The 15,804-nt window shown below is 38.4% G+C and overlaps 1 protein-coding gene across 2 annotated transcripts in view; it reads right to left on the bottom strand.

Annotated features, from left to right (window-relative positions):
• The window catches only part of LOC134531091 (uncharacterized), a 101,928-nt gene that overhangs the window by 75,876 nt on the left and 10,248 nt on the right, over positions 1–15,804 (bottom strand). For both annotated transcript variants that reach the window (XM_063366626.1, XM_063366627.1), the window contains exons 2-4: positions 10,934–11,018; positions 5,733–5,846; positions 90–246 (exon numbers count right to left, since the gene is read on the bottom strand). In XM_063366626.1, the coding sequence (XP_063222696.1) occupies positions 90–246; positions 5,733–5,846; positions 10,934–10,996 (334 nt within the window). In that variant the 5' untranslated portion in view covers positions 10,997–11,018. The remainder of the gene's footprint in view (positions 1–89; positions 247–5,732; positions 5,847–10,933; positions 11,019–15,804) is intronic.

The raw sequence follows: 15,804 nt of genomic DNA, 5'->3' as shown, positions 1-15,804 counted from the left end.
CCCCGTAGGGACTCAGGCACCTTGACCAGCGGTGAACCTCGGAACAGTTCGGGCCTGGGAATGTACTGGTGTGAATGTCCGGGCCTTACCAGTGTCGTCCTGCTCCGCTTGGCCCGCCAGCAGCTGTGCCTCCTCAGGTCTGGCTGCCGGCGTGGCCGCGTCCTGCGCCGAGGGCTTCGTGTTGACGACCGCCCTGTACTCCGTCACGAATATGCTCGGCTCGCGCACCCCCGTCTTCGCCACCGTCTGAGCACACACGCAGAGCGAGTCACAGACGTGTAACACCTGGAGCATTCCATCCCGGCCCTTATTTATAATCCCGGGATTTAGCCATTTTGCAAAGACAATCCCGGGGCCCTGGAATAAGCCCCGGAATTTGGGCTGGCAAATAAAAAACATGCAGAAAGTATGTAAAAATCAGTTTTTCATCTAATTTTACTAACACAGTAATTATCTTTCTTTACACAATAGTCATTTATGAGCAATCAGACTAGAATTCACACAATCATATTAGATTTTCCACAAAAATAAAAGATACCTCCTTAAATTTAAGTAAACTAACAATATGTGTACTAATTAATATTCTAAACAAATAATATATGACCAAAAATTAACATCCCAGTAAATTTTAGTAAGATTATGAATTCAACATAACAATAAGGTGAGCAAAAAAAATTTCAAATATTAAAATAAGAATCAGTCAGACTCGAATTTCTTACAGTGAAAGTGGCTTATCATGTTGCCTAGGTAAAAGTTATGTACTTTCAAGTGAGTGATTTTTATGGTGACTTATAGTAATGAAAATTTTTAAGACAGAGAGAAGCAGAGTTATAATTTGGGAAAACGGGAAAGAAAAAATTTAGCAATTTTTTACTGAACAAAAAAGAAACCATGAACTGCAATAAAATATTGTCTGTTTTTTTATTCACTCTTGTAAGCTATAATAAAATGACTTCAAAATGTAGTTCATAATAATAATTTTAGATAATTTATGCTAATTTACCAAAAACGAAAAAAAAAATCCTACTTACGCGATGCAAGGCGCAGATTTTTAGAAAAAACTTTTATTCACAACGTCACAACTCTCACAACTTACATATTATCTGTGTGTCGGAGCAAACGCGACTTAAATAAGCTGTTAACACAAGATGGCGGACAAGAAAGCCAAATGATAGTGATAGATAAAATGAGTGCGTTTCGTTCGGAAATTCTTCGTTTTATGATGTATGTTTCATACCAATTTTTTTTTTCATTGTGTATCCCGAAAATCCCTGGTTTAGGAAATTTATATCCCGAAAATTTCGGGACTGAAACTGAGCCAGGATCCCAGGATCCTGAAATTCGTGATACCGGGATCGAATCCACTAGTAACATCGAGCCTCGGTAAGGAGCACCCGCCGCTAGAATTCGTTACCGGAGCAGCTACATCGACTACTGAATCATTCTATTTTTAGAACAAAAAAGTTAAACTATATAATGAAACGGCTCAGATAAAAAAATAAAAGACATTTTAAAAATACTACCAAACCACGACTTTGGACCTGATTTTCGCCCAAGAATTTTATTAAAATTCTTTCCCATATTGTTGAAAATTACTAAACAGTTAATAGTATCAAGTTTCCCTTTGGCATTGTGAACTTCAGTTAGCAACCGTCCGCCACGGATAGCAGCACCGAGGTTACCAATTTCCGTTCTATTCATGAAATTACTTCCACCAGATGCCGTATACCGGGAGCTAAGATGTCACACGTCAATAATGTAGCAATTCCTTGGCCAAGTACCTACAGACTGGGCTACATTTGCAACAGCACGTACGGAAGTTGGATGCGCACAAACAGAAGCTGCCACATTGGAAAATAGCTCACTCACGATAATTTGTGGAGCTTCAAACCTTTTCTGTTTGCAGCTTATCAGCGTTCATTACGTCAGCGGCACGGAGTAACTTTCGAGTTTTCTGACAAGTGTATTTCAACGCTAAAGAGTACAACTAATTTGAATAATTATTTTTTTAATAGGACAACCTTTGTAATTTATATTCTCAAGTGTTGAAAACAAAAACAAAAAAATGGAAATTAAGTGCTTGAATTTAGTTAAACAACTAGGTGCGTTTGTAAATAACACATAAAAATATTAATACAGTTTTTATTTGAAAATTTCGACAGAATTAAATGAGGTGAAAATCTGTTGCAGTGATTCGAACTGCTGTGTTTTGTGCGAATGTAGCCTCGATTTATGTGCTTTGCGTGTGCCACTGTGCTGTTTAAATGCAGTTTGCGTGCTATTGCGAATGTACCATAGGATTAGGGGAATCATAACTTGCCATTATGGATTTTTCCATCTTTTTGCTATAACACTAATTTTGAACTACTTATCCCAATTTTTGGCATGCCAAGCCATAAATCATATCTCCTAGACGTTTTATATCCTGTTGCAACCACATATTTACTGGCAGGCTCTAGCCTGTAAGCGCCGCAAGGAAATAACTTATTATTTGACGCGGGCGACTACAACTATCACGATAATCACACCAATTCACAAGTGTCGACTTCATCAAGTAGCCAACGCTAAGACCTAAAAAAAAAAATAGCACGTAAGCTTAACCGCAAGCAGTATCAAAATATTTGTGATTGCAAGATGGTGAGGCCAAATGTCCCTTTAACGTGTCATTGCTAAAGGCATTCGGGGTGAGTCTGAATTGCCACGGACGGATCTATGGCTGGTGTGGGCGTATCTACTAATATTTTGAATTTAAACGTAATCAATAATCATGTGTCCAATGATAATGCTTGTCACTCAGTTTCTAGTGAGTTTGTACGGCATCCTTGCGTACAGGATACGGAGGACAAAGGAATGTTGTGTGAAGGAGAGCGGGACAAACGCAGGCTCGGGCTATTTTATGTGTATATATCGTTATCGTGACTTTCTAGCTAGAATGTTATTATGTATAGGAAAGTAATACAACAGTAAATATTGTTTGTTTTCTGAATTGAGTAAAACAATTTTTTAACATTTTAGTTAAAAATGTAACAAAATTAAGACTAAGTTTTTTTTTTTTTTTTTTTTTAATCTTTTGGGTTTCCATTAAATCTTGAACGCTATATCATCCAATTAGACCCAGTATGAGATTTAAAACGTATACTTAAACATTAAACTTAAAATTTTGTATATAATATACACAGGATACAGACAAATTATACCTGGTACGTTTCTTGCTTTTTTGGGAAATAAGGAGGGGGGGGGGGGGGAGCGTTAGTATCACCATATCTGCCCCACGTTAATAAATGCCTGGATCCGTCCCTGCGTGATTTCATCGACAAACGTCGGCTGCAATTTCATTACGAAAAAAAAATTAAGTTGAACTTACAATCTAAGTTGCTTCCCAAGGCTGGTGTACGCCTTTGGAGTTAAATCTTAACAGGTTTACAGCAAAAAATAGAGAACGTATTCAAACAGGAACGCGCAGCGTCTGGATAGTGTTTAAGTGAACATATTTCTGCAACCACCAAAAACTTGTCACTGTCATATTGGGAATAACAATTCCCCAGAAAATAATGAATGGGAAATAAGGGAGTTTCCCTTAGATTATTTCAATTAAAGATTTTTAAGACAGCGACCAGATTGGCGGTGGTTGTAGAACTCCATTCAGTCAAACGTTTTCCAGATTCTAGTGATCTTTCTTAAACATACTCTCTCAATTATTTGCAATAATGAGAGAGTTGTTCAATTCCAAATTCAATTCTAAAAATCACTGAGCCTAATTCATTTCAAAGATATCACAGACAAATTAAGCAAAAAAAAACCCTTAAAAATAATAATTATAATTATCACTACCAATGCACCAGTTTAGCCATCTTTCGAAAACTAAATTCTGCCACGCATTTCAGTAATAGCTCGCCCACGAATCGATGAAAATACATACAACATATTTATAATCGGTAAATATGTCATGTTCGCATTTTTTGTTGCGCTGACGTTTTTGTTATGTCGAACGTGATTGGTTGGAAACCTTCGCGTAGCCGCCGTCACGCTACTGTGATTCCAGCACTATGCAATCCGCAGATATCACTTTTTATATTTGTGGACGGTAGCGTTTATATTCTTTAGATGTATACTTTTAACTGTGGGGTTTGAAAATTTGTGCATTAATTAATGTGTTGGGGCTCTTCGACCAAATTATTCGCTCCCGGGCCCATTTCGGGAGTGGCTCCAAGCACTGAGGTATTAGTCAACCTCCCCTCCCGCCAAGATAGTTACTTTTGGAGGTGTATTTATGTTTACTCAAATACTGAAGTTCTTTGTATTAGACCGGGATTCCAAGACACAAAACTAAGGTGTTATGTGTTGGATATTCTACACCTTTACCCTAATCGTATAGGAAACGGCCAGTCCCTTATTTTTAGGGAACGGATTTTGGGATCCTATCCGTTGCCGATCTATTGCCCAATTTACGCGCATGCGCATAACTCACTTTTTCGTTGATTTCGTCCAAAAGGGTGGACTCGTGTCTGGCGCCATTAAATCTTATGTTGTCCTTTTAGTGATCATCGTGAGACATACCAAGTGAGTTGGTGTGCAAAATGTAACTTTATGGTAGCGAAACTAAGCTGGAATATTTCTGTATACTTTCATAATAATAACAACAATAATTGCAACTTAAATTGTATGTACTTGAGAAAGTTAGAAATGCTGCTCTGTTTTGTGCGATGGTGCTTCTTTCTCTAGTATTTTTGCCATAACAATTGTATCGACGTTGCCAAAAGTCCAATAAAATACGTTGAAACCAATTTCTAGCCTCACACAGGGCTTTAATGCCGATTTGTTTCCTTACTGGGATTCTGTAATATGGACCACAATTTAGGTTACTGTCGTATACCAACAAGGCAGTGCTTATTTTCTACCTTACCCGAACGTCTCGCAATACCGCTGTTAGAATTTTATTTAATGAACAGTTGTATGGACCATTAAAGGTTTAGTACTTGAAACCATGAATTTGTAAATATATTTCAAAGCCACTCGAGTATTTCAAAGTCATGTTTTGCAACTGCATACTTTCTGTGCATGATAGCTCCTCCTCTAAAAATAATCTCCTTGGATCCGCCCATGACCCCTTGGTTATCTTAGAAGTCCCCGGAAATAATTATCAGTAGTTTATGTGAGCAGGGAGATGTTTTTTTTTTTCAAGTAAAGTTTTCGAGACTACCTAAGAGTTAAAACACCGTACACTTTTTCAAGGTGATCTTCTTAAATTTACGAAGAACGCTGGTAACAAATTATCCAGGATTATTTGTAGTAATATCGTTATTTTAGTAAATATACGGGTACTAAGTTCTCTTACATAGAACATAAATCCAAAAGCATAACTTGGTATACAATCAATACATTCAAAAACTGGTGAAGACACATTTATTTACTTGACGTATCTATTTAATCTGTTTGTACCAACAAAAAAAAACAGAACTCGGGATTTTATATGCGGTGTTTGTTTTCTACAAAGACATAATTATCTTTTCAACTACGGAGAACTCTTCGTTTATTTGAGGTGAATTATTCTTGTTTGAAAAATCGATGAAATTTATTTTTTAAGTTCTAACATTGTAGCATCGTCTGTGGTTCGTGATCGGCCTAGTTCATGGCCACTGCCAGCGCACCGAAGCCATTACGCGCGGGCCGGTGGAACGAGGCAGTGGAGGAGGAGAGCGCCACGTGGCGTGCAGGGGAGGAGTGCGGCTCACCTCGATGCGCTCGGCCTGCGGGCCGCGGAACTCGACGGGCGTGTCCGAGAGCTGCGCCTGCTGCGCCAGCACGTGCAGGACTGCGTGCAGCACGGTGAAGTTGACGGCGCCCACCTGCAGCACAGACGACCCCGCCCTCCTCCTGTGCTTCTACAGGAAATATTGCGAGTATGCGCAACACATGCCTGCGGTTATTATTTCCACGCATGAAGTACGTTTTCCAGGTAAAGCTGAGCGCATAAATTTTTTAAAACCATGTAAAAGATAATCGAAAAGTTTTTCAGATAGATTTAACTATTGGAGATACTTGGAACACACAAAGCATATATGCCCGGGTAACAATCCGAACACAGTATTATTGAGAACACTATGTTTCAGTGATAAAGTTGTTTTCATGTAAATGTACCAATTTACAAATACTTATCTGTAATTTTACATGCATATTTCGGTTCCATTTAGGCCTACAAAAAATTGCAGTGTCTCACGCTTAGTTTTCAGTGCACAGAAAAAGGCACCCGCTATTGCCAAATTGATTCTACCCGACTTGTCAACATTAAAATTTTTATTTTGTATACTATCGATAGTTATAAGTTTTAGAATGTACTTAAATTTTATAATTTGTTGATTTTTGATACTATAAAACAAGTGATTTTTGATTATATTATTACAGTTTTATACATTCTATAATAAAATTAATTACTTAAAACATTTATTATTATTTTAAGGAGAACGTATTTGTAGAAGTCATTTACTATTAATAACAATGTTTTAAATTAATTATATTTTATGGTAAATAAAGCCGCAACTGTTAATTTTTCAAATATATAAAATAATGTATAAAAGGTTAAAACAAAGATAACATCTTTCAGTTACGTTTCTTAAAAGTAATAATTTAATAATTATTATCAGATAATACAACAATAAATTGTATTTTCAGAAACACCATTCCAAATTCTCCTTTAAAAATGAAATGTTTAATTATATTTAAAATCATTTTAATTACATCACAATGGTGTGTCTAAAACATTCGTGCTCTATAGTGTGTATCTGGCAACAGAGAACACCGTAACAAATGAGAGCTTTAATGGTAGATATCGTGCATTGGAAAGAAAACATAAAAGCCCATTAAAATGCACACTGCAAATTAAGGATTAGACATTCTCTATCGGGAACTAACTGAGAAACAAAATGTTTAATAGGCAAACGGACAACACGGTTTCCCATACTGACTCATTTTCAAAACAAACAAAAATCAATGTCTTTCCCTCCATGAACGATACAACAATTTTCACGAAAAGATGTTGGTCAAGGGCTTATTCCGGAGTTTGCCAAAAATGTTGGGGAGGGGGGGAATCAAATTTCCCCCTTCCCAAGTGAGAGAACAACAAATTTCTGAAAAGAATTCAAAAGTTTAATTCTTTGTATTTCAGAATCTGTGAGAAGCATTAAGGTAATAAGTTGAAAAGAGAAATGTTGCAGCAAGAAAGAGGTTGAATTCCGAAAAATTACTCCCTTTTTTTCGTTTCATAGCTGGATACGCCCTTGGTATTGGTTCATAAATGCATAAATGCTGTAACGGTACAGTGCGGTACAGAGCTGCTGGCATAGTGTTCTGGCCGTATGCAGCCCGCCGAGGCCCTTACCAGACTATTTGTCGTTTTTTTTTTGCAAGATTTTGGAAAACAAACAGTAACTTTGCCGTAGTCGTGTGTTTATTTTGTTTTCCAGGCCTGCGGAGGATATTTACGGTAAATTTACAACTTTTTGACTTTGACATTAACAATTAAAAGGTTCGTTAGCGGCCAGTTTCCGGCCGGCCGGTATTCCTTTAAAAATTGGAACATCGGGTGGTGGCCATTACGACTAGTGGATGCGTTTATCTGACTGTTCCCGTCGGGCCGAGGTACGGCGGGTCGGAGGGTTTTCCGAGGCGACGAGGACACTCCGTGGCTGCACTCTGAAGTGTGATGGTCTGGTCAAGCTACCGGCGAACAGTCTGCCGAGTAGACCAAAAGTTGGTCGTAGTACGGGGAGAATCCACCATGTTTGAATGGTGCCCCGCTGAGGTTTCCTCTAAGGCCCAGGATTCTTGTTGGGAAGGACTCGTACTTGGGAGTGGTGCCCCGAGTGCTTTAGGGGCAGGTATCAGGGCTCCCTAGCCCGATGACATGCCGACGTGTTGAGCGACGAGAATGCTCCGGTACCAGCCTGGTCAGCTGGGAGAGGTTGGGTAGACCTCCACCGGACCGCGGGTTCACTGGGTGATTGAGGGGTCCCAGTGTGTTGCGGGAGACTGGGGTAGGCGCCAGAAGTGATGATAACTCCAGAGGGCTAAGGGAGCATCCAACTTTCTGGTCAGCTGAGTGGGGTAGGGGGCTGGAGGTGGTGCATATGCTGGGATGGGTAGCCTCAACCCCTGTGTATAGCTAACGACTCTAACGCCCCTCCTGGTTGCGTATGCGGCGTATCCGCATCCATGCCCATGGGGGCCCCAGCCTTAAAATCCTGTTAGGCATGAAGGCTGGGTTATCAAATAGGAGGAGGGATCCTCAAAACTTGTTCCCGATAAACGTTAATAGTGATAAATTATTTCAATGTGGGCACATGATTTACGCCTTAAAACGTTGTTAAGACATCGCGGCCACATATTTCTGAAGATTCGGTGACGGAGAATTACTCCAAGAGGCAGGATATTATTATCTCCGGTACGGTAGGATACATCCTGTACTGTTAGTGCTTGCATACCATATACCGTATTTTAAACATCTGCGAAGTTAGCAACGGACACTCAGAGGTCCTGGTTTACTCATCTTCCTAAAAAGCCGAGCGAACTAACCATTTTTTTTCTTCTTCTCGACAGAAACTTTTGTTATTGCCGGCCATCCTACAGGCACCACTAGCTATCCATAATAGTTTTTATTTTGGGGAAATGCGTGCCTGGAACGGCCTTGTATTTTATCCCAACTAATTTCAATAATAAAATCAGTTAGAAATATTTTTTTTTTTTATTTGCATTTCTCTTATTTATACACCCACCTACCAGACCCAAACGTTCTCTTTTTAATGCAACAAGTGTTTAAGGGTTTAATGATCAGTGTTTCGTGTATTTGTTATACCATACACCACAACTCCACACACTTGTGGTAAGTGTACTCCAATACCTACTTATTTTAAGTAAGTGCACCTACATTTCTGTAAGTGCCTGTGTAAACTTACAATGCATTCATTTATATCTCTTCATTAATTTTATGTTTAAGACTTTATTTGTTTGGCAACAAAGAATAGATGCAAAATGTTAACCGTTTCTCATATTTTGTGAAAATGCGATATTTTGTGATAATATATTGTTACGAACGTGAACAACAAGGCCGGGACACGTGCAGGTGCAGAGCTGGCTGGCGACTGCCGCAATATGATATGCGCCGCGCGCGCCTGGAAGATAACAAAGATTGTCACTTTCCCCCCTCCTACCCACCACTCCCCGCGCGACACCCAGACTTTGACACGTAACTGAAACCTGACAGCTGCGGAGTTACGCGAGCCACCGACAGATGTTTCGAGAGATTTCTGCCGTCGTGTCGGCACGGAATGACGCGACTGCCTCAGGAGAGAGAGTTCAGAGAGAGAGTTCAGACGGGAGCCTTCCCGCGGCGGAGTTTCCGGGGCGATAGTGCCGCGGGTGCGGCAGAGTGGCGAAGTCCTTGGACGAAGGTTCCAGGGCAGGGAGTGAGTTCAGTGGAGTCGGGGGTTTCCCCGCGGCGGAGTTTCCGGGCGATAGAGCGGCGAAGTCCCTGGACGAAGGTTCCAGGACGAAGGTTCCAGGGCGAAGAGTTCAGTTCCGGGCGATAGTGTCGCGGGCGCGGCGGAGTTCCGAGCGAAGTTCCGAGCGAGGCGTCCAGTGGGATCTCGGCGAAGGGATGTGCGACGGTGGCGGTGGAGTGCGGCGACGGAGTCCTGCGACGGAGGACCACGAGGGGTGCTGCGGAGAGAGTTGCGCCAGAGATGCGGCCCAGCGAGGTGTGTGGATTGTAAGAAACGAGTGACTGAGGAAGCAACATTAATTTTATGTGCAATTGATTATTTACCATTTTAGAAGATTAATTGTAAGTGACATAAATAGTGGCCATCAATAAAACTGTCTAGTGTAATACAATCTTTAATTGGGCTATCCTTTACGAACCCGCGGTAAATCGTAACAATATGTATAGACGAACATTAAAATAATGGCGCACGAATTTGTATTTAGAGGTAGAATATGTAAAAAAATTACCACAAAAATTCTTATCTACTTGACAGTAAAATTAAATCAGTCACCTTCTAAAACCATATTTAAGAGTTAAAGTCAATTGCGTAGTTCAAACCAATTTTTTCTAATGGGCTAAATGGCTAAAACTGAATTTAAAATTTATTTTAAATTGAAATGCAATGTTCTGACCACATTAGCCCAACAAGAGTATTTTTATTTCCTCGAGAAAAAACAGCTTATCTCTAATGTTGCTATAAAATTTTGTCTCTGCAGCATTACCCCGACCAAATACTTCATACCAATGACCAACAGTATGTTTACCAGCGTTTTGCTAACAGCAAGACAACAAACATCAAGTTTAAATAATACCATGTTGAACATTCTTTTTACGTCACACTAATGAGTTATAGTTATTTATGTTCCTGACTGTTAAAAATAAAAATTTAATGTTTGAAAACTTTCGTTTCCAAATTTATAACAGGACAAAGATTTAATATGTATTTCAACCCATAATGTAGCCATCCTTTTCGAAAATTAGGCAACCGTTTGCCAATAAATGTTGCTACATGTAGTGGGTGTCTGTTCTAAAGTTGAAGTCACTTTTCTAGTTCATGAAAGTATGAGACAATGGATTGGATGTCTGTTCTAAAGTTGAGTGACACTGGTACATGAAGTTACTATGGTCCATGAAGTGGGTGTCTGTTCTAAATTGAATCACTCTATTTTAGGTATGAGTCCATGGAGTGAGTGTCTGTTCTAGCGTGTAGTCGCTCAGGCTTATGGAGGTATTAGTCCATGGATTTTATTTATGTTATAAATTTGAAGTGGCTCTAATTCATTAATGCCATCAAAATTTCTATACTAATGCCACGGATGCTTGAGGATTGCACCATGTTAGGCAAGTTGCGTGGCTGAGACTATGTAGCCGGCGGTTAAGCAGTTTTGGTCAGCCCACCTCCGGCGATCCGATAGCCAAGTCCACCAAGTTCCGCAGTGGCATCTGCACAGCTGTGGCCATCTTCGGTACAGCTTAAAGATACCTGCCGAAACAAACCACTTTATCTTAGTTCAACTGTAAGAGATTTTTAATGTTTATTCAAACAAATTATTTATGTCTTCCATTTAACCACAACTTACAAAATACAATACAGAATAATCAAACAAATTACTAGCATGTAGGTGAATAAAAGTTTTGGAACAGGTATAAATCTAAGATATGATTTGATGCATATAAAAAAATTAAATCAAAATATAGTTATAAGAATTCTATCAGAGGACACTAATATATAATTAATAATAAAGTAGATAAGCATATGAAAAATATAAAGTAAAACTTATGTAAACTTCATAAAATGGAAGATAATTAGCGCGAAAATATTTTAAGCCAAAACAGTTTTTGCAATGATCATATTAAATAATTCTTACTCTTGATGATTTACATAAATGTTTAATAATTTTACTTATTGTTTAAAAGAAGTAACCATGGTTAATGGTTTCTTTTTCAGAAAACATTTATTAATGTTATTTTATTCAATGAATTTCAGAAACTTAAAGACAAATAAGTACTTCAAATATAGCATGAATTGAGAGCATGGGTTCGCGTGTTATACAGTTTTAAATTAACCATATATATATAGTCACTGCTAATAGTAGGGTAATGGCGAGTCGAGCGCAGACTTCAGGCTGTGGATTGTCGATCGGGTGAATGACCGACCACCCTGACGTAGCGTCGACCATCTTGGATTATTTTATCTTTGACCTTGAAATTGACCCCGGTGGTTATCTTGGATACACTATTTTGAATTCCGCCATTTTGGATACACTTTTTAGTTTTCTGCCATTTTGTTCTCTACAACATTAGCTATTTTTAATTTTCGTTACGGTCGCCATCTTGGATTCTAGAAATCTTGCACTTTTCGTTAGTACAGCCATCTTGAAATCAGCAATTTTAATAATAAAAATCAGAAAAAATTAATAAAAATTTAATTTAAAAAAAATTATATAAAAATACACGATTCTGCCATTTAAAAATTAGTCCGCCATCTTGAGAATTCGTTGGTATTATCCTATTTTAATGGGAAACATTTTTAAAGTATTAAAAAATATAAAATTTATAAAAAGGTACTGAATTAGGACCCGGAGAGGTCATTGGGTCAATAATGGCCACATTTCCTTTCTCCATGTCACTGGCAGCCTGACCTCTCACAGCTAATTCTAAGGCAGATATTATGTCAGTTAGTATGACATCATGGTGTACATCTGGTTTTCATCTGCTGGTGGCTGTCATCTTGGATCCGTCATATTATTATAATCTGCTAGAAGGTGCTGCTGACATTTTAATTTAATTCTTACTATCTAGTGTGCAGGAAGCATTTATTACCAGGACACCCGCCATCTTGTTGGCCATTTTGGATATCATTGGAAAACCTGTCATTTTTAAGCTAGAAATTCCAACAATCATTAAAACATCACTTGTTAATATTTTTATTGATTTTATCACCTCGGTTTGATCCTTTATCAATACAAAAATACAATTAAAATTACTAAAAGAAATGACAGGTAGGAAAATTAAAACAACAATTTTACAAATAAAAAATTATTATACCATTTCAGCAAGTACAAAAACAAGGAAACAACTAGAATTTCTTGACATATACAGTCTTCTAAGAGTACCAACTTTGAATATAGGTACCAAGCAAGTCGTTTACATGACTTGACATGTATTTTCAGTTTATCAGGTTGACTAATTGGTACACCACATTTTTCACACAGAGAAGAATTATCGATTTCATTAAAAGGACAGTGGTATAACTCATGACGTTTTTAACTTGCAATATTTGCTAGTGCTTTGTTACAGAATATACAATTTGATTCTGTTGAATGTTTAATCAGTTCTTTGCAAAATCATAAGTACGTTTTCAAGTTTCTGTAGCATAAAAACTGACTACAACACCTGTTGTTGCTCTGATATTTAATGCGTTCAGATTATTACAATCGTGTATAACATAATCACGAATTTCAAATTTTGTATGTTGGCACAGTACGTACAGTCAGGTGATGGAACACCGTCAGTTGCTTCTTTCTTTATCGTTTTTGCTGGCACTGTTGATCACCATTGAAACACTGGTGAAACGTCAGCCACAGAAAAATTCAAGGTCTGCTTTGTTGTCAATACTGCATGCGTCAAAATCTCCTGAATTCTGGAAGAGTAGATGCAACTGTCGACATCGCTGAAAAAATGATCTGCGCTGTCGTCAACGTTTTTGCCATCGGAATTTCCGGAACTATTAGAAACGTTGCCTTCGGCGTCTGTACTGTTAACGATAAGCCTTCATTTAATGATGGTAATGATGCAATCAAGTTCCAAAAATTCTCAGATACCAGACTGATATGTCAGATGAGTCAACTAGTCGATCGGCACAGTGCCAATGCCAGATGTGGAATGAGAGTCTCGTCGCTTGGGTCTCACCTATATACTTGCAGCGACTGGCATGAGATACGAGTCAAAACAGCAGCAAGTTTTAAATTTTACAAACAGGTTCTTATTTGCACTTAACTGCCCAGTATATATATTAAAAAGTCGATTAAAACTATGTAGTCGTGAAATTAGTTTATCACGTTTGATGCACTGTGGCAGTATTCTTTGTTCATTATTCTGACATCCACTTCTTTCATGCTGACCAGAAAATAACTAATCATGTATGTCTGCACTGGCACGATCAATTTCCGTCGTTCGTTGAAGTCTCCAATATTGCTGGCAAAACTTCAGCCGATGGAATAGCACCTGTCGATGCCTTCTCTGCAGCTGGTATCACAGATGCCATCGCGACCACCAACGCCAACGACATCGCTGCCATCAAGATCTCCACTGCTGATGGTAAACTGTCATTCAAGCTCGACATTAGAACAGCAAATAAATTTCATTTAATGTACTGAAGAGAGTCGATCCGCACTGCACCGCAGTCAGAGAAAATCTGAGGGCACTGCAGTCTGGGCATCCCATAAATTCTCACAGCGACCTGTATACTACGTGTTTCAAAACAACATCTTTATGTTTAGTTCGTTTTTAATAGGTTAAAATTCAGGAACCTTAAAATTATGGAAATAAAAATATACAAACTCAGGTTTAACAAATTTATTTAGAAAAAACACAAACTTTCATTTTAGGTTAAGGCATTAAGAATTTTCGTAAGCAAAGTCTTTAAGGCTGGAAGGAATGCCTCATCGAGTCTGGGTACTGTCTCATAAATTCCATTCCAAATGGTTCGCTAATCTCGGGCTCAGAAACACAGGTATCTGACTGGACATCTTCTTCGGCTCAGTTAAACCCTCTATTGTGAGCCTTTTATCCCATTTCTTGATTTTCATCGCCACCAGTCGCCTCTCGTTTACGTACATACCTACCTCAACAGGGAACAGTGGTTCAGTCCTTTCTTTTCTGCCGCTAATATTAACGAAGATCCGGCTTTCACATCTTCATAGGCTTATTTGTACGCTGATAAGTTGGCCTGACCTCTCGTAGTGTTTCTTTCGAGTATCCTTGGCATCTAAGAAACAAGAAAACTAAATAAATAAACTGTTTCAACCGTACCCACGAAAAATGTTTCAACTATCCCCAACCCCCCTTCTGGGTATAAAACGGTTCACAGTATAAGAATGATAATAAATTTCAATAACAACTAATCACACATCCATATTCTACAAACTTCAATTAAAACGATACAAAACTCTCAACACTTTAACTTTAATAAAACCATAATAATTGCAAAAATGTACGAACAAAAAAATACTTACTTCTCCGTCTAAAAACATAATGGGGCCTCCTATACACAAGCACAGTGTGCGAAGAACGACGCACCACTAAAGTTCGTGTTTCAAATTTTCGTCCGCTTCGTTCTCCCCTTGTACCCCTCACCACACCACGCATGGTTTCGAGATATCCGCTTTGTTTCAACCGTCAATCGTTTCAACCGTACCCAGTCTACCCTATGTTGTCTGGTTAGGCTCTGTTATATGCACTACAAGAAATTTTCGGGGCGAAAATTTTACTTTGGTAGGCTAGTTTTCTACTATCGTTCCGTTTTTCGTACTTTGAATCGTTCCAAATAGTACTTTTCATGTACTGAGTTATGATTTCAAAGACCTTTTACTGTTAGTGGGAGGGCCAAGAAGCAACACACTGTGCGCCGCGTGTCTTGTGGCCAGGTGGGCGGTCACCTGACACTTCAAGCTTGCGAATCTCTCCCTGCGCGCCCGCAGACTTTTCTCGTCCCCGCGACCGCTGTCTTTAGCCTTGGGCATTTTTAAAAACTTTGTTGTTAACTTGCTTGAATTTAGGTATTTTGACTAGTCATACATGAATACGTTTAACTTTGCATGTATTGGAATTTATTTTTCTACATGATGCCAGGAAAAATTTCAGAGTTGACAGGTAGGTAACGAAAAATTGGTCCTTACTGCACAAGCATCAGGTACTTGGCGTGAATGCATATTCCATTGTCCTGTTTTTTATGTAATATTGATTACTAGTTTGTTCTAAGGAGCCTAAGACGCCCGCTGTAAAATGACGTATATAACAAACTATTTAATATGCAAGAAATATTAATTTAAATATCATTTTATTTATTATTTTTCGAATAAAAATTATTTCTGTTATATTTCATTTTAAAATGTGTTTGACAGAAAATTGTTTTTAATAAAAAACTCTTTAAAAACAACATTGCGTGTGAATCGTCACATTGAATAATTTTAATGAGTTTTATCAGCATACTCTTGGTATCAAAATTGATTTGGTAACGATAAAATGAATATTTACTTAATTTCCAA

This window comes from Bacillus rossius, chromosome 3 (assembly GCF_032445375.1).
Source record: "Bacillus rossius redtenbacheri isolate Brsri chromosome 3, Brsri_v3, whole genome shotgun sequence".
Lineage (NCBI taxonomy): Eukaryota > Metazoa > Arthropoda > Insecta > Phasmatodea > Bacillidae > Bacillus > Bacillus rossius.
This window is presented reverse-complemented; position numbering and strand designations above follow the sequence as displayed.